General features: G+C 34.9%; 2 protein-coding genes and 1 long non-coding RNA gene across 3 annotated transcripts; 2 read left to right on the plus strand and 1 right to left on the minus strand.

Annotated features, from left to right (window-relative positions):
- The first annotated feature begins 1,984 nt into the window (after nucleotides 1-1,984).
- Nucleotides 1,985-25,073, plus strand: LOC141522284 (uncharacterized). The gene is made up of 3 exons (XR_012478181.1): nucleotides 1,985-2,197; nucleotides 20,822-20,913; nucleotides 23,301-25,073. It is a non-coding gene; the product is annotated as an uncharacterized LOC141522284 (long non-coding RNA).
- Nucleotides 18,616-19,560, plus strand: LOC141522280 (olfactory receptor 4D5-like). Its single transcript, XM_074235598.1, is given in 1 exon segment — nucleotides 18,616-19,560. A coding segment is annotated over 1 exon segment (945 nt).
- A 1,136-nt stretch (nucleotides 25,074-26,209) lies between the features above and the next one.
- On the minus strand, nucleotides 26,210-27,157 carry LOC141522287 (olfactory receptor 6T1-like). The gene has a single exon (XM_074235621.1). It carries the CDS (start codon nucleotides 27,155-27,157, stop codon nucleotides 26,210-26,212), a length of 948 nt encoding a protein of 315 aa, XP_074091722.1.
- Nucleotides 27,158-27,416: the final 259 nt, after the last annotated feature.

The raw sequence follows: 27,416 nt of genomic DNA on the forward strand, positions 1-27,416 counted from the left end.
AAGAGAGTTAACTACATTAGACATCTGCAAAGTGAGCAGAAATATACTGTACTGATACAAGTTTAGGTATGTGATGTTCAGCATAATAAAATTTAAAATATGATTTTTAAAAGAATATGCTTTTGAATAGTTTGCCACAGTTTTTCTTCCATTTGATGCCATTTAAATATGCTTACTGTCTAGTAATGAGAGGTCCCCAGATACCTTTAGGGAATTAATAGTATGTAAATTAGCATTGCTGGGTAAACCTGGATGAGAAAAGGATAGGGAAAGGGGATCAGTTTCTGTCATAAGTGTGGTGATAGAGCATATGACTACCTAAATAATTCTATTCATAGAGTCCTAGGAACCTTCCTCCCCCCCACATCCTTCTAGTTTTCCCCCTATATGGTTTCTCGGTGATTCCTGAAATTTCTTGAGATGAGTTGCTGTGGGAGAGAGGGGCTGAGGGGAGGGGGATATGACTTTGGAATAACCTTTGAATCCCGCATACTTACATGTATAGTGAAAAAAAAATTTAGCACAGGCTCATATATTTAGGACTCTCTGATTTAGATCATCTGACCCACCCCTTCTCATTTTATAGATGAAGAATGAGGTCCAGAAAGGTTAAATGATTTGCTGGATATCACATTGTTAGTAAATAGTGAAACCCTGGTTCTTTGACATCAAGTCCATTTTCCATTGTACTGTGATGTCTTGCTTAAAATATATACTAGCTTACCTGGGCAGAGTTTCTCTGAGACTCAGTTCCTCCACTGTAACATGGGTACAATGGAACTTGATCTATAGACAGCAAAGATTAGCAATTAGAAAAGCTCACAGGTAGCCTTCATTTGGATGCTGTATACATAAGCCTTCCTACTTTTAGAGAAGATGGGAACCAAAAGGAGTCTGATATTTGTCTAACTCCCTCATTTAGAAGTGACTTGACTAATATCACAAAGTTAGATAGGACAGAAGCTCAAACTCAGGTCTTCTGGTTTCAAGTCCTTAGCTTTTTCTAATATATCTAGTTTTGAAAGGCAAATTCTCCAAGGCAGGATATAACAAATTAAATCATTCACAGTCCTTTGCACAGCAGTGTGGGCGAGTTTATTACAATTTTGAAAATGTTTAGAAGTGAATTAGGGAAGATAGGAGAGATGGTAAGTTACTAGAAGTTGGGTTGGAAGAAGGGGAGAGAGAAGTTGCCATTAAGGTAAAAAAAATAAGTGAAGGAAACATTGGAAAGGACTAAGATAGAGGAGAAAATGCATCAGAGAAACTTCATCCAATCAGCATTTTGCCAAGGTCTAGTCTTATATATGGGAATGAATGAAGTGTCTGATGGTGGAGCAAGATGGAGGTAAAAATTATTTCGAAACAAGAATTCTCTTTCCACTTTTCCTTGGAATTGATTAAAGGGACTAAGTCTTCTTCATCTTTGTGTACTATCCTAATGTATCTAATATGTGGAATTGAGTTTTATGGCCATAAAAAATAGTTCTCCCTCTCTTTCTTGTTCTCCTTCCCTCATATAAAGTATATTAAGATACTTGAAGCATCTAGAGCTAGAAGAGGCCTTACATTTCATCAGGGCCAACCCCTTCCTTTTATAGATAAGGAAACAAATGTAAAGAATGTTGTAATTTGCCCAACAATTCAAGGAAAACAGATTCAGAATTGACTTTTGAAGCCAGGGCTTGGCAAGTAAAAGCCAATGCTGGTTCCTCTGAGCCCTGGCTCCCTTAGCCTAGCTGGAAAGTCTTCATAGGCTTCATCAGCAATAAGAACACTATGACCTGACCTTAGGCATGTTTTTTCTTACTTGCCCATTCCCAGAAGCACTGGGAGTGGCAGGTGGGAAGGATGATGGCAGAGATAAAACTGGGGAATTCTTTCTTTGCTTGGAATGTCCTCCCCATTCTTTTCCAATTATGTAACATAGAGGAAGTGAGAGATGAGAAAAGAGAAGGGAAGAGAATTATAGAGGGGAGGAGAGAAGGTGAAATGCCTTAGAAATCAATGTTGTGAAAAGTTAATCAAATTCTGCCTTGTTATAGGAAGCAGAGTGTCAGGAAGGAGGTGAACTGCTAGTTCTGTTGTATGCTGCCCTACTTGGACCATCAATGGGCTATTGTGTTGAGTTTTAGGTGCCACCTTTTAGGAAAATTATTTGTATGCTGGAGTGATCCAGAGAAGGACAACTTGAATGGTGAGGCACTTAAACTCTTTCCTTTTGAAGCTTTGCTGAAATAATTAAGGATACATAGCAAGGGGATCATGATATAGGGGGTAGTGTGTTGATTTGGGGTCAGGAAAACTTATCTTTGTGATTTCAAATCTGGTCTCATACTCTGTGTGTATGATTTTGGGCAAGTCATTAACTGTTTGTCTCAGTCTCCTCATCTGTAAAATGAACTGAAGAAGGAAATGGCAACCCCACTCTAGTATCCTTGCCAAGAAAACCCCAAATGGAGTCATGAAAAGTTGAACATGACTGAAATGACTGAACAACAAGACAAGGAGATGACAATCTATAATGATGGTGGTGGTGAAGGTGTGTGTGTGTGTGTGTGTGTGTGTGTGTGTGTGTGTGTGTGTGTATCATAATAATGTCTTTAAATATTTGGTGGACTGTCACATGCAAGAAACTTGTTCTACTTGGCTCTGGAGAAGAAAGGAAGGAAGGAGAAAAGGAGCAATACTGGGTCAATAGAAGAATAAGAGAAAAATATAACAGGTCAAGAGGGCAGAATTTGGAGTAAGAAATGCAAGTTGTGAAGAAGCACTTCTTGGTTCCATTTGGGAAAAATTTCTTAGCAATTAGTTTTGTTCAAAAGTGGAAAGACTTTCTCTGGTATTCTGGTGTTCAGTTGATGACTTCATTTGGAATCTAGATAATCCCTTGTTGGAGATGTTGGGGGTTGGGGGTGGGATGGAGATATTCCTTCAGGTGTAGTTTAGATCAGACAAGTTTTCTGAGATTTTGGGAGTGATTTTGAGCCAAGAAAAGAGTCTGGAACTATAGAATCATTATAAATGGGCCAGAAAGAAAGAAAAGAAGGAAACGGAAATGCTAATTGAGATAATATCATATTTACTATCTACCAGAATAGAGAACTGGCCCTGGAGTCAGGAGGTTCTGAGTTCAAATCTAACCTCAGACACTTGACACTAGCTATGTGACCTTGGACAAGTCATTTAATCCTGATTGTTTCACATCCAGGGTCATCTCCAGCACTGGACCGAGATATCTCTGGAGGTACCCACCTCAGTCAAAGCCAGTTCTCCTGCATTTCATAGTATTATCTCCCTGATGTCATGGTCTCCTTTGACAACAAAGAACCATCAACAACAGCTTTCCTTCTACCAATCTGGGCCAGAACATTAATAATTTTCTTAGGTAGTAATTGGTGATGGTGGTGCTTTTTTTTCATAGAACCCATTTATGGAACCTAATGTCTGTTTCCATCAGGAAATCTTTCTGACTGAGCATAGGATGGCAGATGTAGACCTTGAAAACTTCAACTAATCTAGTCCCCTCATTTTTTAGGTAAGGAAACCTTGACCTAGAATCCATTACTCATTTAATATTTATTAAGCATATATAATTCCAGACATTGTGCTAGGCACAAGAAAGATTAATTGACTTGCAGAGGTTAACACAGGAAGTAAGGAGTAGGATTTAAATTATGGACTTTTTACTCCAGACCTAGTGTTCTTTCTATTGTACTAAAGTTGCCAAATGAGGAAAAATCCCTTGTCTAAATATCTCAATTACTTGACTAAATATCTTAAGATACCCACATCTAGTTAAATTAATTTCAGTTTATCATGTACAGAGAATATTATAGTCTTATGGGGATTATATTAGATTAGAAGTCAGAAAATTTGAATTTTAATCCTGATTCTGTCATTCAATAGGGGATAATATTTATACTAGCTACTTCACAGGAATATTAGGAAGACCTGAGGAACTAATTAGTTAAAGGAGATTTGTACCTAGATAGTTATAAAAATGTGAGCTTTTTATGATGTAGATATAGTTTTATTTTAAAGATAAATTGGCAGATACTTACTTACAATAACTTTGGGAAAAAAGTAGCCCTATGCTGGAAATGTTAGTGTAAAGAGAAAAGAAGGAAAGAGGAAAAGAGCAACAGGTCAGTGAAGGAGTAAGAGGTAAGTATAATAGAGCTATAGTTGAAAATAAAAGCAGCAGAGGTCATGGATCTGGGAATGATGTAAGATAAAAGAAATGGAGCATAGGAGAAGTATTACAGATTGGAGAAAGGCATATCTCCAATTTTTCAAAAATGGGAAAAGAAGATATGGGCAAATGCAATTGACTTCCATTCCTATTAATATTCTAGAATGAATTACTAAAAATTTGATTAAAGAGCATCTAGAAAATAAAATGATGATCTCAAAAAGTCAGGATCTTTTTATTAAGAAAAAGTCTTTCTAAGTAAATACTATAGTTTTTCTGAGAAATTAAACTGGTAGATGAGGAGAATGTTTAATATGAAGTTTGCAAAATTGTAGTAAACTATTTAAAATGCTATTATTTTGGAAAAGAAGGCAAACTATAAGCTAGATAGCAATAAAATTAGATATATTTACAATTGATGACTGATTAAACCCCAAAAAGTAATTATCAATGATTCACTGTTAGATTAGAAGTTGTTGTATAGTAGAGTTCTTAGGAAATCTAAGTTTGATCCTATGCTATTTAATATTTCTATTAATAATTTGCTTTAAGAAAAAAATGAAATGCAAAACAAATTTGCAAATGACTGACCCCAAACCAAGAAGAATAGTTAACTCATCTGCATGAAAGTGTCAAGATTCAAAGAGATTTTGACAGAATAAGACTTGACTGAATTTAATGAGAAGATTTTTAATAGGGATAAAGGTTAAATCTCATATTTTGGTTCAAAAATTGATTTTACAAGTACAGAATCTGAGAGGTATATATAATTACTAGTTTATCTAAAAATGATTTTAGGATTTGAATGTATCTAGAGCTTGATATAAATTACCTTTATGTATGATAGGCAAAAATCATAAGTGATATTGGGCTATGTTAAGGGAAAAAATTTCTAGGAATAAGGTGTAACTGGTGAATTTTCCCCTTTAAAATATATAGAATTATGGAATAATTGGTTGCAAAGTCACTTTTCCCATGAATACCAAGAAAACCTTTTTTAATCAGAACAAATTAACCATTGTAAAACATATGTCTAGTCTTTAAAAAATTACAAATTGGAATGTAAAAATATCAACTTAAGAAATGTAGCTTGCCTGCTTTTCTTCTAAATTCCTTCAAGATAGATTGGAAGGGGACATATCCCCATGCAGCCTGAGGGTCTTTAACATAACCAATAAGGGACTATTTTTTATGTAGGTTTAGGTGATTAGAAAGTTTAAGATGAGATTGCAAACTTAGCCTGGGTGAAGCTAACTCCATCCAAAGTGAGACAATAGACAAAAGTTAGAATGTAAACTTCTTGAGTACAAAGACAATTCTTTGTATCCTGAATACCAACCTGGCATATGGTATGTATTAAATAAAATTTTATTGAATTGATTTGGATTGGAAAAAATGAAAATATGAACTTGTTTGCAAAAGATCTTGAATTTTTTGTGGAATCAATATGAGTCAATAATGTGTTGTGACAGTGAAAATCAATTGATCAACTAATCAATAAACATTTATTAAGTGCCAACTGCACTGGCACTGTATTAAGGCAAAAGGCAGTTCTTGTTCTCAAGGGGTTCACAGTTTAATAATGGAAACAAGCAAACAAATTTGAACAAATAAGCCATATGTATTATAAATAGGAAATAATTTTGAGAGGGAAAGTACTAGAACTGAAAGACTTGGGAAGACTTCTTGTAAGAAATGGGATTTTAGTTGGAACTTAAAGGAAGCCAGGGAAGACAGTGGATATAGTTAAGGAGAGGGAGTATCCAGCATGATGGACAACCAGAGAAAATGCCCAGAGCCAGGGATGGAATATCTTATTTGTAGAACAGCTGGGAGACCAGCTTCATTGCCTACTGCCATCCTGAGTTGCATTAAAAGAGCCCAATAAATAGCACTCTGATCAACATTGCTATATTCTGCCCCATTCTGACCAAACCTAGAAGATCACATTTACTTCTGGTTGCCATATTTTAGCAAAGACATTGATAAGCTGGAGAGAATTCAGAGAAAGGGCTACCATGAATGAAAGTCAAGAGCCTTGCTCTCATGTCACCTAAGGACTCTTTTGGGGAGTGTTGGGAATATTTAGCCTAAAGAAGAGAATGCCAAGGGGAAAGGGAGGAGTAGATACAAAGTTCTCTCAAATATTTGAACAGTTGTCACCTAAAAGAATCATTAGACACTGCTCTATTTCATTCTAGAGGGCAGAATTAGGCAGAGGTAGAAACTGTGAGGAGGCAGATTTAAACTTGGAAACCAAAAACTGCTCCCAATCATTCAAGTTATGTGATTGGGCTGCCTTGGGAAGTAATGAGCTCTCATGTCCTAGAGGTCTTCAAGCAAAGGCTGGCTGACCACTTCTTATGTTGTCCAGGAGGCTTTTGTTCAATTAAGGGAGGGGCCCAAGTTGGCCTCAGAGACCTCCTCCAGCTCTACAGCTCAGTTTGAACTCTGGATGTGGATTTGGGTGATACCATTGGGAATTCAGGCTCTACTCTATTAGGGGTAATTATTAGGTTTTTAAATTTCTCTCTGCTTCAATTTCCATATGCAATAGGGAACATAAAAAATACAATTTATCTTAGGGATCCAGTTAAATCCAGTAAAATATTTTGAGGATTATAAGTCATTTTATAAATATGGTTTGTCATTGCTCTTTTTTCTCTAAGACTACCTGACCTGTAGTTCCTTTGTGGAACCAAATAGCTGGAAAAAAGGAATATAGGGTAGGGAAAAGTAGGCTTCCATGATTCATTCAGAGTTCTTCAGAAGGACTGGGTCTATGACTTAGAAAAGCACCAAACTTTGGGAGGCAGCTAGCTGACTGGGGTCAGGGTAATTCTCTGGATAAATAGATGTTTTGGGGTTTTGGTTAGCAGGGGATCACTGTTTAACATATAAGGGAGCAAACCAGCTTATCAGCCTTTTACTTAATCTAAAACACAGGATAAATTTGCGGGATAATTCCCCTTAATTTGGGAAAAGGGACAAACTGTGATTCAACTTGGTTTTGCCTTACTTTCTCACTGATTAAAATTACCTTTTAAAGAAAAAAAATGAAAACATAAGCAAATCTTGCCCTTAATATGTTTCCTTCATGTCTCTATCCATTGCAATTCTCTTTCTTTGAGATCAAGTTTGGCTATGTCTCCTACTTCAATCCTCACTGATTCCCCTCCGGCTGATCTCATGATCTTCAGATTTTTCTAGAGCAATTTATCTAGATATTTCCACTACTCATCACATTCAATGTTGTATCGTACCTATTTAGAATGTAACCTCTTAGAATATAACCTCACTAAGGTCAGGTGACCTGGACTGTAGCAATAGTCTTTTCATTTGTCTTCCTGCCTTAACTCTTTCCCTACTCAAATCAAAAGTGATTTTCCTAAAGTTGAGCTCTATGTCACTCTCCTACTTATTAAGTCTAGTTGCTTTTTGGGGATAGTCTTGGGTCAAATATTAATTGTTCTGTTTGGTAGTTACAACCCTTCATCACCTGGTTCCAATCTCCCTTTCCAATTTTATTTGCACATTTTCCTCTTTATGGATCCTATGGTTTAGCCTGACTGGCCTTCTTAGTGATCCTTATACCCTATATTCCTTTTTTTTTCTGTCTCCAACTTCCAGAAATTCTGCATGTGTATTGTGTGTGTGTGTGTGTGTGTGTGTGTGTGTGTGTGTGTGTGTGTGCATATGTGTATATTTGGTTCTCCCATTTCTTTAATATACCTCCTCTTCTTTGGCTCTTAGAATTCTGAATTTCCTTTACAACTAAACTCATTACCTGAAGCTTTCCTGACATCTTCCCATCTCCAGTTTCTGCTACTTCTCTCCCTTTCCCACTTTTTTTGTGTGTGTGTATGCATAGATAAAGCTATAGACATATATTTTACCTATAGATATGCCATGTTATTTTCCCTGGTTAGATTACAAGCTTCTACTTCTAAATTTTGTTTATTTTTTTATTACATTTTAAGTTCGATTTGACTTCCTCTCTCCCTCCCCACACTAGTGAAGGTCACCATTGACACAGATATGTGTATACACACACAGACACATGCACACACACACACTTCCTTGCACATGTATGTAAAATCACACACAATTTCTCACTTCTTTCTCTGTAGGTAGATAGCATTTTCCTTCATAGGTCCTCTGTAGTAGATTTGCATTTTTGTAATATTCAAAATAACTTAATCATTCACAGTTTGCCTTCAAACAATATTGCTTTTACAATGTTCTTTCTCTTTATTTCACTTTTCATTATTTCATATAAGTTTTTCCATGATTTTCTAAAATCAAACAACTCCCTTTCTTTTTAAATGTTTAAATTTTAATTTGTGGAATAAAAACTATTTCTATAACAGTAAAATAATAAGATGATTGCAATGAAACTGTAAATAATATACATATATATATATTTACACATTCATATGTAAAATTCTATGCATACGTCTATATATTTTTTCTCTGGATGCAGATAGTGTTTTTATATGTCCTTTACAGTTTATTTGGTTATTTATAATAGTCAAAAGGACTTTTTTGTTCAAAATTGTTCTTAAAACAGTATTACTGTTACTATATAAAATTTTTTCTTCATTTGCCCATTTGTCTTTTCATTATTTCTTGCAAGACTTTCCATATTTTTCTAAAATCAAGTATCTCATTATTTCTCACAGCACAGTACTATTCTATCACAATCATACTCACTTGTTTGGCCATTACTCAATTGATTAGTAACTATGCAATTTCCATTTTTTTGCCACCAACAAGGAGAGTTACTATATTTATTTTGGAATATATAGATTCTTTTTCTTTTTTTCCTGATCACCTTGAGAAACAGATCTAAGAGTGGTACTATTGGATCAAAAAGCATACATGGGTTTATAACTCTCTGGGTTTAATTCCAAATTGCTCTACAGAAGCTCATTCCCCAGCTGTATATGTCTCAATTTTTCCACATATCTTTCAACATGTCATTTTCCCATTCTATAATTTTAGTCAATCTGATTGATGTGAGTTAATAACTCAAAGTTGTTTTAATTTACATTTGTCTAATCAATAATGATTTAGAACATTTGTTTTTCAAGACTATATTTAGTTTGATTTCTTCATTAAATATCTGCCTGTTCAACCTTTTATCAACTGCGGAATGATTTGTGTTCTTATGAATTTGAGTTCTCTATATATTTTAGATATGAGATCTTTATTTGAGAAATTCTCCATAAATCTATTTCTCCCCAATCCATTCTTCTACCTTCCTTTTAATCTTGGTTATATTGGTTTTATGTATATAAAACCTTTTTAATTTAATGAATTAAAAATTATTCATTTTGTGTCACACAATGTTCTCTGTTTATTCACAAATTCTTCTGTCTATGAATCTGATAGGTAATATGTTCCACATTCTAATTTTCTAATATCTCACTTTAGAGCAAGATCATGTATTCATTTTGACATTATAACGGTAAACAGTGTGAGATATTAATTTATTCCCAATTTCTTATCAAACTGCTTTCCCAGTTTTCCCAACAATTTTTTTCTTTTCACCAAATAGTGTATTCTTACCTCCAAAGCTTTCATTTTTCAAACATAAGGTGACTTTTCTAATATCCACCTTTCTATTCCTTATCCTGTAACAAATAGTTTTTGATAATTACTGTTGTATAATTTATATAAGATCTGATACTCTTTTATATTTTTTCCTCATTAAATCCTTTGATATTCTCTACCATTTGATCTTCCAAATAAATTTTACTATTATTTTTACTAGCTCAATAAAACACTTTTTTTTTTTGGTAACTTAAGTGAGAAGGCATTGAATAAGTAGATTAGCTGGAATTGTAATTTCCATTGACTCTGCCCTCCCATGAATAATTGATATTTACCCAATTATTTAAATCTGATTTTTTTTTGTATAAAAAGTATTACAATTATGTTCTTGTAGTTTCTGGGTTAATCTTGGTGGGCATACTCCCAGGAATTTTTTACATTCTACAGTTATTTAAAATGGAGTATTTCTTAATATCTCTTTTAACTGGGCTTTATTGGTAATACATAGAACTACTGATGATTTATGTGGGTTTGTTTTATACTCTACTCTACTAAAATTATTGTTTCAACTAACTTTTTAGATGAATCTCTAGGATTTTCCAAGTATATCATTATTCCATTTGTGAAAAGAGCCAGATTTATAAACTCATTGCTCGTTTTTATTCCTTCAATTTCTTTTTCTTCTCTTATTCCTTTTGCTAGCATTTCTAATACAATATTAAATAATCTTGGTGATAATGGAAATATTTTGGAAAAGGATTTCTTTTTCTTAGGTCAAATTTTACATTTAGTTCTGGACTTTTCTTCACATATACCTGAAAGTCTTTTTTTTTCCCCCATGCAGGATTATGCTTAACTTTTCTGGGTAAGTTATTCTTGGCCGTACTTCCAGCTCTTTTGTTCTTTATATTATGAATTATAAATCATGTGCTATCCTGACTGAAGCTCCATAGTATTTAAATTATTCTTTCCTCTTCTAGTTGCTTGTATTTGCTTCTTCATCTGGGAGCTTTAAACATCTATAATGAGTTTTCATCTTGGAATAGTTTTCAACCGATGATTGTTCAATTTTTTTTTTTCAATTTCTATTTTATACTCTAGTTCTAAAACTTCAGGGCAATTTCCCTTAATGATATCTTGAAATATCTAGAATGGCTAGACTCTTTATTTCTATAATAACTTTCATAAAACAATTTTTATATTGTCTTTCCTTAATCTCATTGATTCTCCAGATCAGTTGCTTTTCTAATGAGATGTTCTATGTTCTTTCCTCTCTTTTCATTCTTTTGATTTTGTTTTTTTTATTTCTTGATATAATATGATATCATTAACTTCCTCTAGTCCAGTTCTGATTTTCATGGAATTATTTTATTCTGTTAATTTTTGAATCTCTTTTTCCAATTAGTTGATTCCCCCCCAATTTTCTTGCATTGATTTACTTTTTTCCTATTTTCCCCTCAATTTCTTTCATTTGATTTTAAAATACTTTTAAAAGCTATTTTTAAAACTCATTTTGGACAGATGATGAGCTTCTTGGGACAAAAAGCACTGTATTTTTTGCTTGTTTGTTGTTTTGTTTTTTGTTTGTTTCATTTTTACTTCTAGTGTCTGGCATAGTGCTTGGTACATAACTAGTATTTAATAGATGCAAGTTTGTTGATAGATTATTTTTCATATTTGTGTCTTGGCACCTCACACAGTTTCCTGTAATAGTGATTTATTGGAATTTTGTTGAATTGAGTTGAATTATTAATTAATGAAATAATTATACCATTTCTTGAAATAGATGTCCAAGAAGCAGCATGGTATAATGGATAAGTAAATGAGGAAGAAAGACATAGCTTCAAGTCCTATCTTGACACATACTGACATCAGAGATAAATCTCCAAATCTCTCAGTAACCTCAGAAATTTTCTAAGACTGCAGTTGTAGAATAGTTGCTAATTAATCTGCAATGGTAGAGTGAATTTTTTCTTCAGAACTTACTATAATAATAAATTACAGGCATAGATTTGTTGTTTTTCTTTTTTTTTTTCCTTTAGGTTTTTGTAAGGCAAATGGGGTTAAGTGTCTTCCCCAAAGCCACATAGCTAGGTAATTATTAAATGTCTGAGGCTGGATTTGAACTCAGATACTCCTGACTCCAGGGCCCGTGCTCTATCCACTGTGCTACCTAGCTGCCTCTCTTCTTTTGTTTTTAAGGCATAAGTCATTCCCCTAGTCAATTTTAACAAAATTTGCTAAGACCCAACTGTGGTCATTCTCTTTTTTTCTCTCTTCTCTCTATGATCTAATCAGTTCTTATGGTTTCAGTGATCATCTTTACACAGATATCTTTAGCTTGTGTTTGTCTTTTTTTTTAAACTGCATCAACAGTTGCCCATTGAACATTTCAAATTGGATATCTGTAGGCATTTAAAAATCAATATCTCCAAAAAATTCATTATCTTTTCTATTAAATACAACTTTCTTCTGAATGTCCATTCTGTTAAAGGCTTCTTCATCCTTTCAGATATCCAGGTTCATGTATTCAGAGTTATTCTCCACTTTTGACTCTAGACCCCTTGGCATTAGAGGCAGCTAAGGGGAGCAGTGAATAAAAAGAGTGCTGAGTCTGAATTCAGGAAAATCTGAGTTCAAATACAAACTCCATATGCTTGCTAGCTGTGTGACCCTGGAAAAGTCATTGAAACTCTATTTGCCTAAGTTTCTTTATCTGTAAAATGGAGATGATAATAGGATGAGGATCAAATGAAATAACAATTGTAACAACAAATCCTGTAATGAGGATGAAATGAAATAATTGTAAAATGTTATGACATAATATTATAGAAATTTGTTGTTGTTCAGTCATTTTTGTTGTTTCCAACTATTCATGACCCCATTTGGGTTTTTTCTTGAAAATATACTGAGCACATTTGCCACATCCTTCTCCAGTTCATGGCAGAGATACTGGAGTGGTTGCCACTTTCTTCTCCAGTTCATTTTGCAGATGAGGAAAATGAGGCAAATAGGGTGAGTTGACTTGACCTGAATCACACAGCTTATAAGTGTCTGAGATTGGATTTGAATTCATGTCTTCTGACTCCAGACCTTGTCCTCTATCCACTGTGCCACCCAGTTACCCTTAATATAAATGCCCTTAATCTAAATATTATTATGATATTAAATTATTTGCAAAACTTTGTTGACTCCATCTCCACAACCTCTTCATATATTCCTTTATTTCCATTCATGCAGTCATTACTACAATTTTGATCTCATTATCTTTTGACTAGACCATGGCAAAAGCTTCTTTGTTGTTCTCCCAGCCCCATGGTCTCTGCTTTTGAGAAACTTCTAAGTTGGTGGCAAGAATAAAAAAATAAGTTCAAAAAATTATTATACAAAGCAAATGTGATATCTTTTATAAAAGTTAAAACAAAGTTCTCTGCAAGGAATTATTTTACTGATTAAGGGAAAGCTATTTGTAGTCATTGTCATTCAGGTTTAATCTCAAAATATTGAGAGGATTTTTACATTAGAAAGTGAATGGAGGGGCGGCTAGGTGACACAGTGGATAGAGCCTTGGAGTCAGGAGTACCTGGGTTCAAATCCAGCCTCAGACACTTAATAATTATCTAGCTGTGTGGCCTTGGGCAAGCCACTTAACCCTATTGCCTTGCAAAAAAAACTAAAAAAAAGTGAATGGATAGAGCTTTCCATGTGAAGGGAATTGCATAAGCAAAGGTACGGAGGTAAGAAATTGCTGTATTTGACATAATGTTTGATTAACAAATAATGGATCTATTCTCAATTTATCTTCATCAAAACTATTATTTAAATCAAAGAACTGTTACTGATTTAAGAGATTTCATTTGTCTTTCCTTCCTCCTTCCTTCTTTTTTTTCTTTAGACCCCTACAATTGATCAATTAACCAGTCTTTAAGATAGCAGAATCTTTTTCTTTTTTATAAGAAAATCAGTTGTATTCATTTATCTCTAAAATAGATTCTGACAGATTTCATTTTTCATCAGTTTTTTAGTTTTAAAATTTTACCCCAACTACATGCAAAAGCAAGTCTCAATTTTTACTTCCAAAACTTTGAGTTCCAAATTCTCTCCCTTCCTCCCCCCCACTTCCCCCCACCATTGAACAAGTCAGTTACTTGATGTAGTTTAAAAATGGGTGTTCATGAAACACATTATTACAATAGTCAGGTTGTAAAAGTAAACATAATCCTCCCCCCCACCAAAGAAAGAGAAACCTCGAGAAAAATAAAATGGAGAAAAATAAATGAGTGTGCTTTGGTCTGTACTTAGACATCATCATCTCTTTCTTTGTGGTGGATGACATTATCAGAAGTCCATCAGAGAAAGTGCTTCAATATTTTTTCCCACAGTTCCTATTACTAGCTGTATTTCCCTTTAAACCAAAATCCCCCACCCCCATTTATTCTATTCTCTCTCTCCTTTAACCTGTCCCTCCTCAAAAGTGTGTTGTATTTGTTTACCTCTCTCATGATCTTCCCTCTCTTCTATCACCTACATCCCTCCTTTCCTTCTCCTATTTTCCTTGAGTAAGATAGTTTTCTATACGCAATTGAGTGAATTTGCTATCTCCTCTCTGAGCCACTTCCAATGAGAGTAAAGACTCACCCACTCCCCCCTCATCTCCCCCACCTTCCACTCCATTGCAAAAGATTTATCTTATCTCTTTTATGAGAAATAGCTTGTCCCATTCTACCTCTCCTTTCCCTATCTCCCAGTACATTTCTTTTTTGCCCATTAACTCTATATTTTTAATGTATTATACTTTCATTTGGCTCCCTCCTGAGTTATTAGTATTATCTTCCCATGCAGAAATATAAACAGCTCAGCATCATTAAATCCCTCTCATAATTTGTACATCCTGTCTACTCTCTCTATGTTTCACCTAGAGTCCTGTACTTGAAGATCAAACTTTCTGTTCAGCTTTGATCTTTTTATGAGGAAAGTTTGAAAGTTCCTTCTGTCATTTAATATCCATCATTTTTCCATGAAAGAATATATTCAGTTTTGCTGAGTAGTTGATTCTTGGTGGCAATCTAAATTCTTTTGCCTTCTGGAATAACATATTACAAGACCTATGAGCCCTTGATGTAGAAGCTGTTAAATCTTGTGTTATCCTGATTGTAGCTCCATGATATTTGAATTATTTCTTTCTGGCTGTTTGTAATATTTTATCCTTAACTTGGTAGTTCTGAAATTTGGCTATAATACTCATGAGAGTTTTTATTTTAGAATTTCTTTCAGGAGGTAATTAGTGGATTCTTTCAATTCCTGGATTACAAGTGAAATTTAGGCTTTTTTTTTTGTTCATGATTTTCAGATAGTCAATAATTTCAAATCCTCTCTCCTGGATCTGTTTTTCTGGTCAGTTGTTTTTCCAGTGAGACAGTTCACAATTTTTCCACAGTTTTTCATACTTTTGGTTGTATTCTATTATTTCTTGATTTCTCACAAAGTCATCAGATTCCCTTAGTTTCATTCTAAATTTTATGGAATTATTTTCTTCAGAGAGCTTTTGTATCTCCTTTTCTATCTGATCAATTCCCCTTTTTTAAGACAGTCTTCTCATTTTGGACTTCTTTTTCTCTTTGACCCAAACTGCTGACTTGGTTTTCATGTTTTTCCTATGTCACTCCCATTTCTCTTCCCAGTTTTTCCTCTACCCGCTTTACTTGATTTTCAAAATCTTTTTTTAACTCTTCCATAGCCTGAGACCAATGCATATTTTTCTTGGAGCCTTTGAATACAGAAGCTTTGACTTTGTTATCTTCTGATCCTCCATAGGATCTCCTGCTCTCCTGACCTGTGCTATGGTCTATAGATAACCACAAGCACTCCCCTCTGCCCTGCTCTACTATGGCAGTAAAACTTTTTTTTCTAAGACTGGAGCCCAGACTTCAACTTGGATCTGAGTATGGGCAAAGCCACAGTCCTGTCTCAGAGATGAAGAGAGACCTCTGCAGTCTCCCCTCCCCCTTACCATCACTGGGCTGAGCACTCTGGAAGTAGCTACTGACTGTTCCCTGCTTGATGGCTCCCCAGACCTGCTCCTGTTTCTAGAGGCCAGGGCTATGCTGAGGCTTACATTGGACTGGGCCCTGGCTCTCTCTGGTGGCAGAGATTTTTTGCTGAGCTTCCCAATTGTCCTTGACAATCCCTGGCCTTGCGAGGTCTGGAAACTGCCACTGCTTCCATGGACCTGGGCAGCCCCAGAGGCCCAGGTGCCCTGTGGACTGTCTCTCTGCTGTGCTGTGGCCCTTTCTAACCCTTTCCTGAAGATTTTTCAGGTTGTTTTTGCCTGGAAAATTGTTTCACTCAATCTTTTTGTGGGTTCTGTCACTTTAGAATTTGGTTAGAGTCATTATCTGAAGGTATTCGAAGTGTTCTGGGGAGAGATTGTGGGAGTTCCTGCCTCCTATCCTGAATCTTTTTTCAATGTTGGGAGGGGAGTAGAATGAACAGTAGTATTTGTGACCCTTGGGAGCTCTGACCACTGCCTTAACACAACCTTTAACTTCCTCTTAGTCAATCTGTTTCTTGGACTTGAGCTATTGTTCCATTTCTGTCCACTTCCACATACTTGGGTGGCCTAGGCTGTCATGATTTTTTTGCTGCTGCTGGGTTAGATATTCAATTTACTCAACCAGTTAGCAGGACAGAGATCATAGGATCATAGAATTATCAATTAAGAGCTGGAAAGAATAAAATAAAATAAAACAATTAAAAAGGAGGCAACTGGGTGATGCAGTGGATAGAGCACAGACACTGGAGACAAGAGGACTTCAGTTCAAATCCAGCCTTAGGCACTTAATAGTTATCTAGCTGCATGATCTTGGGCAAGTCATGTAACCCCATTGCCTTACAAAAATAAAATAAAATAAAGAGTTGAAAGGAGTTTCCAATCTTTCTAGTTCAATGTCTTTTTAAATTGAAACAACAACAACAACTGAGTTCTAAGGAAATTAAGTGACTTGCCCAAGTTCACAAAAGTAATAAATGTTAGAGATGGTTTTGGACCTACATCCTCTGACTCCAGAGGCAGTACTTTTCCCATCGTGCTTCCCTATGTTATCTTGGTTCATCATTAAAAAAAAAAACCCTGGAAATTAGGCAACAGTTCAAAAATAACCAAATCTAGGGGTTCCTGACCTTTTTTTAGTGCCATGAACCCCTTAAGCAATCTTTTGAAACCAACGAATTACCCAGAGTGCTTTTTAATTCATAAAAAGTGTGTAGGATTATAAAATAAACCAGTTGTATTGAAATGTAATAATCAAAATATCTAAGCAAGTGAATTTCATAGACACTGAGTTAGGAACTCCTAGCCTAGTTTAACTCCATCATCTTACTAAGGCCAGGAAAAGGAGAGTGGTGTAGTTTAAACTAGAATCTCTGTCAAAGAAAGAGGAGGAAACAGTTTCTATTTGATCTTGAAGAGATATTCTAGAATTTATTACCCCCAAAATTGAGTGGTGAGTAAGCTCAGTGACTTGGAGAAACCAGTGAGGAATTGTTGCAAGCTCTATAAGAGGGTTTGCTGCCTCCTAAATTGTTATCTAAAGCCTGCCTTTGCCCTATACAGACCATGCTTAGCCACCTGAATTAAAGTTCCCTGAAACAGTGTTTGGCCATGTATGTATGAAATCCAAGTGTTCTTATTATGTCATGGTCATAGAAAATTGATTATTCCTTATGTAAAACCTTTATAATCATGCCCATGCTCTCTATGCATCAACAGGAATGAATTTGATGTCCCTGATGTTTTGATTGTACTTGATTTGTTCATGTGTTCAGAACAGCACAGAACAAGTGAAAATTATTCCAGTTATGTATTTTTTCAATTCAGTCTTAGAACTAAGTTACTAACTTTTGTAACCTCAAATTTAACTGAGCTTTGTATAATTCTTAATAATTAATTGTTAATAAATAATTGTTCTTTGCATATGTTTTCACTTAGAATTTTCTTTGGGAATGTTAGACTTTAACTTTATTTTAGTTTACCTTTTGGGAATATTTCATTACCTTTCAGCAAGCAAACAAAGCTCCAAAGATATTTGAACTTAAAACATTTTTTACAAGGCATGTAAGAGGAGAGAGATGGCAGAGAGACAGCAGAGAGTGTATATTAATCACTTATTATTTGCCAAAAGGAACTCCTCCCACATTGAGAGCTCCTTCCCCTTTAATTTGGAATACAAAAACTTGACAAAAAAAATATCATCAGGTTATAAAGTCCTGGAAGTTTTGGTGTAGTATTATTGCTGTGGGTCCATGGGACAGTTTCATATCAACTTCCTCGTGTCCTTAACCTTGGGTTTGTACTCACTTTATATCATCATAAACATTCTTTAATCTCTCTCCAGAAGTTTCTTTTTGTTTATTTCTATTGATGTGGCCTCTTTTAGATCTCTCAGCTTGTTTAATAGCATTTTTGATTTCTCAACATGAAGTCAGTCATAGACTCCATCCACTAAACTCACTATAATTTTCCAGAATCTGTTTTACTCATCTTGGTGGTTTCTCTTCCCAAGTACTTTTTGCTCAGTTCTTTTTGGGGATGTACTCTGAATCCATTTCATTCTGGGAAAAGTGAGTATTTTCATAGAGAACTCAAATTCTCTTTTAGTCATAGCAGTAAACAGTTTATATCCAAGCCCTCTTGGTGTGAAGAGAAACCAGCTCCCCCGCCCACAGAACAATGAGTTTGACAGTCAACTATTAGTAGAGATGGCATCATTGCTAATATTAATGCTTAGCAAGACCCTTAGAGTCAGCATCACTGACAGTTTTGCACATTTCTCCAACAGGTTCACCTCCAGAGCTATTTCAGGCAGATGAATCCAGTCAATCATACTTAGGTGACAGGATTTCTACTCTTGGGTCTTTCCCAGGCATGGGAACTCCGGATTTTCTTCTTTATGGTGTTTCTCACTGTGTACTTTTTGACAGTCATGGGGAACCTATTCATTGTGGCCATCGTGTCCTCTGACCCCCACCTGCACACAACCATGTACTTTCTCCTGGCCAATCTCTCCTTTCTTGACTTCTGCTACTCTTCTATCACTTCCCCTCGGATGTTGGCTGACCTACTCTCTGGAAACCCAACAATTTCCTTTGGGGGTTGCCTCACACAGCTCTTTTTTTTCCACTTTGTTGGAGGCATCAAAATCTTTCTACTTACAGTCATGGCATATGACCGCTATGTGGCCATCTCCCAGCCCCTGCGCTACCCACTCATTATGAATCAGGGAGTTTGTGGGCTCTTTATGGCAGGTTCCTGGGTGGGGGGCTTTATCCACTCAATAGTTCAAGTTGCCCTGACTGTCCAACTCCCATTTTGTGGGCCCAACAAATTAGACAATTTCTACTGTGATGTGCCCCAGCTGATTAAACTGGCCTGCACAGACACTTTTGCTCTGGAGTTGCTAATGGTCTCCAACAATGGCCTGGTCACTCTGATGTGTTTCCTGGTACTACTGGGATCCTACACAGCTCTTCTAATTATGCTTCGGAGCCACTCTCGGGAGGGCAGGAGTAAAGCATTGTCTACTTGTGCCTCCCACATTGCAGTGGTGACCCTGATCTTCGTTCCTTGTATCTATATCTATGCCCGACCCTTTCAGGCCTTCCCTATGGACAAGGCAGTCTCTGTCCTGTACACCATGGTCACCCCTATGCTCAATCCTGCCATCTACACCCTGAGAAACAAGGAAGTGATTGAAGCCATGAAGAAACTCTGGAGGCGACAGAAATTCCCATGGAGGAAACAGGAACAATAAACAAGTGATATTTAGTGGGAAGATGTATATGACAATCAAACAGTGTCTGCTAGATGTTTTTTTTTAAATAGAAAAAGCCTATGAAGTAGCTGAAGTAGATTGGTCATTGTTTCTCTACTATGCATGCAATCCTTCATCTTCAGACATGTGAACAAATCCAATAATATCTGATATGAACTTATAGACAGGATAGAACTTAGATTTATTGGGCAAGAGACACCAGCCCTGCAAGGATGAGATGTAAGGTCTAAGATCTATCCCTTACCCCCTTTATACCTTCCACTTCTTCAAATATTTTGAGATTCAATTCCTTGATGCCATTAAAATTATATCTATGAGCCCCATCTTTATGTATGTGTATGTGCATGTGTTCTATTCTAGTTATTTTTCCTATTTTTGTGTGTGTATGTGCAATTTTCTCTGCCTAACAAAGTATATCTTGACCTATAATATTAAAATCTAAATTCATTGTCTCTTCTGTCCTTATTAATGAAAATTTTTATTATAAAAATTTTAACATGTTTTTCATCTCTTCTTCTTCTGTGAGAGTAGCTGGAACAGTGTATTAAGAGCTATATCTGTAGTAAGTAAGTTCAAATCTAGCCTGAGACCTCTATTAGCTGTATGATCTTAGGCAAGTCACTTTATCTCTGTCTTGATCTCTTCTACATAAAATTGTACCTACCTCACAGGGTTGTTGTGAACATTAAAAGAGATATTTGTAAAGTGCTTAGCACAGTCCCTGGTCCCTAAAAGAGTTTAATAAAAACTTGTTCCTTTCTCTCCCTTCACCTTTTTGTTCTTAATTACTTTGAAGATGATTTAACTTCACTAGAACTGTCTTCTATAAACTCATTTAATGAGATAGTTTTCCACTTAGACTTAGTCCTTAGTCTTTCACAATTCTCCTTTATAAGATTAAAGAAATGAATTACATATGAAATATTTATCAGGTTACTATGAACTTAGTTTGTGATCCAGTATGATTGTTTTGATATTATATATGCACATACATTCAAATACACATAGTTTCACATATATAAAAATATAAATTCACAACCAAATATAGTCACATATGCATTTACAAAAATCTGCAATTGCTTATAAGACAAACTAGTGTTAATTAGTAGAAATTGCTTGTAAGGAAAACCCAGTTGGCTAACAGAAAACTGTTAACCAATCTCTTCTTGCTATAGTTGAGAAAAATAGAACATCTTCCTAATCTTTACCCTAAATTTATCATAATTTTTTTCCACTACAGTTTTGGTGCAATGACTGGGAAATCCAAAGCATACATTAGGTGAAGAAAAGTTGCCTGCGACATTTGGATTCCCCTCCATTTTTTTGTAACAGGTTAGTAAGAACTTTTATTTCTATTTTTTATATTCTCTTCTATTCTGACTGATTCTAAGTGAAATTCTGAGGAGAAAAATCTATTTAACATACTTAGTGAAGCACCCATACTGCTCCTACGTTTCGATTACAGAAATGCTTGTCTGAATTATTTGTCCCCAGGAGTATATTATACCTCTTTAGAACTCTGGCAGCTTTTTCAGACTTTTTGTTTGATTGCTTCTGAAGTTAATGGACAATAAAAAGACTGCAGTTTCTTTTTAAGAGAATTAAATTATGACTCTATAACAAATAAGGTGAGATCTTTTGAATGTAATTCTTCCTGACAATGTATCTGAATCTACTGTGGATAGTGAGATATTTGCAATGTAACCCAAGTTCAAAAGAAACCCAGTTAAGGAAAGAGTTTTCATGTTTTATTGTTTTCTAAAGCAATTATATTTAATGTGATTAACTGCCAGAAACTACAAGCAATTTAATTAACCCTTACATCATATTTTAGAAATAAGATTTGAGTTTTCTTTCCCTAAAATGACTAATGTATGCTTCATAAGTGAAATTTTTAATTTTGTTTTAAAGTTTTGACTGCTATGTATAAAATACTTAAAGTATAACTTTGAAATTGGAGAATGAACAACTTCAGAGTTAAATTAGTCTAGGCCTGGCCTTCCCAAATGTAAATTCAATCTAATCAATCCAATAAACATTCATAAAACACCTGCCATGTAACAGGCACTGTGTTAAATGTTGAGAATTCAATTAATAAAAAGACAGTTCTTGCCTTCAAGAAAATTGCAGTTTAATAGAGGAATACAATACACAAAAGTACATTAAAATGTAATTATAAAAATGAATGAAATAGAAAATCTTGATATTTGAAAATATGATTCTTATATTAAAGAAGAGAATTTTTCTTGTTCAATTGGTATTTCAGCCATATCTGACTTTTCTATGACCTCATTTGTTTGTCTGGTTTTTATTTTTTGGCAAAGATACTGGAGTGACTTGCCATTTCCTTCTCCAGTTCATCTTACAGATTAGGAAATGGGAGAAATCATGTGTAAGTAACTTGTCCTGGTTCATATAAGTGTCTGAGACTAGATTTGAATAATCTTCCTGATTTTAGACCTGGTACACATTCACTATACCACCTAGATACTGTCTAAGTTTAATGTCCTTAATTCTATATTTCTCTAATTATAAGTCTGAATATTAACCTCTGCTCTCCTCAAGGTCTATGTCATTCCAGCTATATATCCGAAGGCCTGTCTTTTAAAGCAGCCCATTTCCCCTGATTGCATTTGCAAGTTTCATGGCAAGTTTCAATCAATCTAAATACCACCGTGAGGAAATTGGAGACTGGTCTGGTTATCTCAGAATAGGAGACAATCGTCCTCCTTCTAACTAAATTCTTATCAGTTTTCTGAGAGTAGAACAGACCTTGTCGACAGATCAGAGAAATCATAAGTCAAATGAGTGACACTTTTATGTACTAATGTGTAACCTGATTGCTTAGCCACCAACTATTTTTTTGTCTCATCTTTTCTATATAAATATGACTCCAAAACTTTATTGACAGTTGAATAATGCCATCCACCTATAGGTTTTGGTTAAGGTCCTGGAGAACAAAATTTCATGGATAAATAAACTTTTTGTTATTTCATATTTAGTCCAAGAAAATTTAATAGGGTTAACACTACCAAGTAATAGGATTGGATAATATTGAATCTTATGAATATATAATATCCCCTTATTAATTTATATTCAGTCCATAGAAAGTAAAAATTTAAAAGCAGACAACAGAAGAGTCAAGTACAAGAACTTCTAGTTTCGAAAAGTTTACAATTTTTAGCCTAATGAATTTTTCAGCTCAAGTTTTAGCGGTTTTGTTTGTTATTGCCTGGATTGATTTCTGTTTGAAAATGACGAAAGTCAGTGATAGAATTTTTTGTGAGGACAAAAGTTCTTCATGAATTTTAAGCTGAGAAAATAACTGAAATCAGAAATACTCATTTATTTTCATGTAAATTGAGAGGTCCTCTAAACTATAGAAAATTCAACTTAGTTTTAAAGATTAAGACTAAAGTTTATTTCATTCAGACCCTAAATCAACTTCATTTTTGCATTTATAATTAGATATTGATATCCTGTTAATAAGAAGAAAGTACCTGGAAAAACAATGTAGTCTATTAGAACCTGAAATATTTAGAATATAACAAAACCATAATAAACTATTTACACAATGCCAAAATTGTCATACCTACCCCCTATACCTAATATACAATCATGAAAAATTGATAAAAATAATGAATTAGTTCACCACTTTTGCTCCTTTGTGGATCTTAAGTTTTTTAGTGATTTTGAATATTAACAACTTCTGTTCTCAGGTCAAAAATCTCTACTTCTGATCCATCGAGCAGGGAGATTCTGAAAACCTGATGGAAGAGACTTTGCTATGTGTAAAGATCAAGGTCTACAACTTGGGATTCAGAGATCCCCCTGGAGGACTTTTGTGCTTCTAAAGGATGATACCAAAAATTGAAGAATAGAGTGATTTTGCTGCTAATTTCTTCACTGCCCAAAAGCACCATGTGGATTATACAACTTCTGTAGTAAAAGGCCATTTTTGTTCATCTCAACAAGAATCTTCCTAGTCTTGGGGTGACCCCAAAATTTTCTAACTAAAATACTATAATACCATTGGGCTTTTTTGTGAGTACTGAGTTTTACTTTTGTTCTTCATACTAGAATATATTATGATAGAGAGATGGAATATTACTTAAGAACAAAAGGTAATTTAAGAATCTTAGGGAGGAAAATTAGCTTGAATTTTTAAGAAAGATTTTGTATGAATTTTATAGGCACAAAATATAGATAATTTAATGATTACCATTTATTTTTTATTTTTGTAAGGCAATGGGGTTAAGTGACTTGTCCAAGGTCACACGGCTAAGTAAGTATTAAGTGTCTGAGACCATATTGGAATTTATATTCTTCTGACTACAGAGTCAGTTGCTCTATTTACTGCACCACCTAGCTATCCCCAATGAGTACCATTTAATAAGTTACAATTGTGAATGTGCTGATATTCATATTCTCTTCAAAGATAATTGTATTCTACCTTAACTGTAAGCAATGAAACTCAATTGTGTGAGATGACATCTTTTGTAGATCTAGACTTGTCCACTTTGTTACCTGTGTTCTTACTTTGGTGTTGGTAAAAATGATTTTTGTTTATCTAACAGCAATTTGCCATGCATGGAAATATGACATCAGCTGCCTGCAGGGAATATTACCTAGCATCATCAAATGTTTTATGGACTACAATGTTTAGACCCCTACCTGAAAGAACAACTGAATGTTCTCACAGCTATTTATGTCTTCCAGTTTTAGGTCCCTGTAATCATTGACTGCCTGAGTTTTAATGATACTGTATATCTTTGAATCTATGATGATGGGTTAATCAGGATGGAAAATATTTCTTGTAAGAGTAAGAATTAATTGTTTTCTAAATTGCCAAATTTCTAAATGTGGCAGGGCAGGCAGTACATGAAATAGGTTATAGGGTAACATCGACCTGAACAAACTTTTGGACCTCCTTTTGTCACATTCTTCCCTTTGAGTCTAGGGAAGTAGCCTTGGAACATTTCATAGATCTAAGAATTCCAGTGTAAGAACATAAGAAACCTTGAATGGATATTAAACTCTTCTCTATAACCACAATAAGCTCTGAGACTGAGACTATATCAATCATGTTCAAAGCAAAATCTGAAGTTCAGGCCAGGAACTAGCCTTGGTACCAATGTTCTTTGTATGTGTGCATTGCTGCTTGTTCAGGAGAAAATTTCAGTCATTTGCAATCATTCTCCTGCCAATGGTCTGATTGTATAGTATGCTCATGTAAATTGTTTAATGTTCTGTAAATCTATGCAGGATTAAGAATTTCTCACTCTTTTGCTATTATTCTCAAAACCAGTCAAGAAATTCTCCTCTAAGTCTCTTCAATTCACATGTTATTATGTTTTTAAGTGAAGGGACTATGGCAGACAGAAAATCCAGTAGACCCTCTACCTAAATAATTGGGACTAAAGGTTGCCATTGGGGGGATATAATTTGAACAAAGTATATGAACCTCTGCAAATTCAAACCACTGAGTTAAGACTTTCATAATATATTCTTATTATAATCTTGTCACAAAGATACATAAGACTGTAAGACAGTACAAATCTTTAAGAATTGTGTACATTTTCCTTATCAATCTTTATATTAAACATTACTTATTTGTTTTGAAGTCAGTGTTTGTGAGTCAATGTAACTTCCCCTGATTTTTATTTTTTATTTTTGTTGCTTGATGATATATATATATATGTATGTATGTATGTATGTATATATATTTAGCTTATAAAAAACCAGTATAAATTATTGGAAATTGCTAGGTGGTGAGTGTAGCCACTTGGATTTGCAACTAGTTAACCAATTGCCTTTAGGGTAGTTTGTTTATTTTCAGGAGAAGGGAGACATAGATTTATTATTCTATTAGTATGTAGTTGATTTGAAAGGGGTATATTTATTTAAAACAGGGACTCTTTTTTTTGTTTGCCACTAAAATGGAAGACAAGCTCAGAAAAGACCATTGTTAAATTTTCCATCGTTAAATTTATTTATTAAAGAAATCATAGCTACAAATCACATCTTGGTTTATTGTTTCATTGACTGTCTAGACTTTAGAAAGCATTGATCAAATGGATTAAACTTATTAATGTATATGAAAGCATTTTTTATGAGAATCAGATTATTAAATATTTACCAGTACATTCCTTTACTGCTCACTAAACATTTCTTGAGTTCATGAAGAGTGTGGTAGAAGGCTCAAGGAATGAAGAATAGTTTCCTAGTTTCTCTGATAAAATACTTTTGAGAATGACAGATCTCTAGATATGTCACAGAATGAGAGTTTTTATATTGCAGAATAGACCTTACTTATTTTTAAAATAAAGACACTCATGCTTAGAGAAGGAAGATGACTTGCCTTAGATCATAAAGCAACTAATTGAGACTCAACTCCAGGTCTTCTGTTTAAGTTCAGAGCTCTTTTCATTATATTATTCTATAATTCTTCCAGTTTAAAGATGACTCTGTGATACTGTTTGCTATCTTTGTGTATATGTGGTGGATGAAAACATTCCTATATTATCAGCGGTCTTTATCATAACATATTCATGTGGACCCTTGTTTGACTTCTAAAGTTACAAATTATCTGACCACAAATATATTCTCTTGTCCTCTATTCTTGTTCTCACAATTTAGTGCTCATGAGTTTGTGGCAACTCATGGCATCATATAAGGCCTGTTTCACTTTGTCATTTCGGAGGCTAAAGATGAATGGATTAAGAAGTGGAGAGATAATGCAATTCAGGGCAGAGACCCCCTTATTAAGGAGCATGGACTGGGCTTCTGATGTGCGGATATAAAGGAAGATGGAGCTTCCATAGAACATGACCACGACAGTGAGGTGTGATGCGCAGGTAGAAAAGGCTTTCTTTCTATCAGAAGCTTTTGGGGTATGAAATACAGTGGCAAGAATAAAAGCATAGGAACTAGTAGTCAATGTCAGTGAGCCCAGTAACAATGCTGTGGAAAGCAGAAAAGCCACCAACTCAAGAAGTTGGGTATCCCCACAGGAGAGCCCCATAAGTGGCCAGCTATCACAGAAGAAATGATCAATGCCATTTGGGCCACAAAATGGTAGTTTAGCCATAAGAATAGTGGGGCAAAGTGTCCAGAGAACTCCACCAAGCCAGGATGCCAACACTAGTCGGACACAGATGGGGCCACTCATCAACGTCTCATAGTGTAATGGACGACATATGGCAAGATAGCGGTCCAGGGACATGACAGCTAAGAGGAAGAAGTCAGTAGTGCCCAAGAGGAAATAAAAGTAGGACTGTGTGATACAGCCAGAAAAAGAGATAGTATAGTCTTTAGTGAGGATACTGGCTAGCATCTTAGGAACTACAACAGAAACCAGCATCAGCTCCAACATGGACAGATTTCTCAGGAAGAAATACATCTGGGTGTGCAGACGCTGGTCAGACCAACTAAGCACGATGATGACCAAGTTTCCCATGACTGTCACCACATATGTCACTAGAAGCCCCAGAAACATCATAATCTGTAGGGTCCAGCTCTTAGGGAAACCCAGCAGGACAAATTCTGTTACCTGGGTCCAGTTCTCTGTCTTCATCTTCAGCTACCTGCAGTGAAGAAGGATATGGGAAATGAGCTGACATTTTGTGACATGTGCTTATTCAACCTGCTATTAACAAATATTTAACCAAATATATTGGTTTAAGTCTTTGATTCATGATACTTCAAACCTAGTACTTTTGCAAATAACTTTTGGGGAACTTTTTGATTAAAAGTAAACAGAATATGGGTAAAGTAACTTTATATATCTTCCCTAAATTTTCTATAATAATTGATAGAAAACAAACCTGTTCTTT

Source organism: Macrotis lagotis, chromosome 1, assembly GCF_037893015.1.
Source record: "Macrotis lagotis isolate mMagLag1 chromosome 1, bilby.v1.9.chrom.fasta, whole genome shotgun sequence".
NCBI classification, from domain to species: Eukaryota; Metazoa; Chordata; class Mammalia; order Peramelemorphia; family Peramelidae; genus Macrotis; species Macrotis lagotis.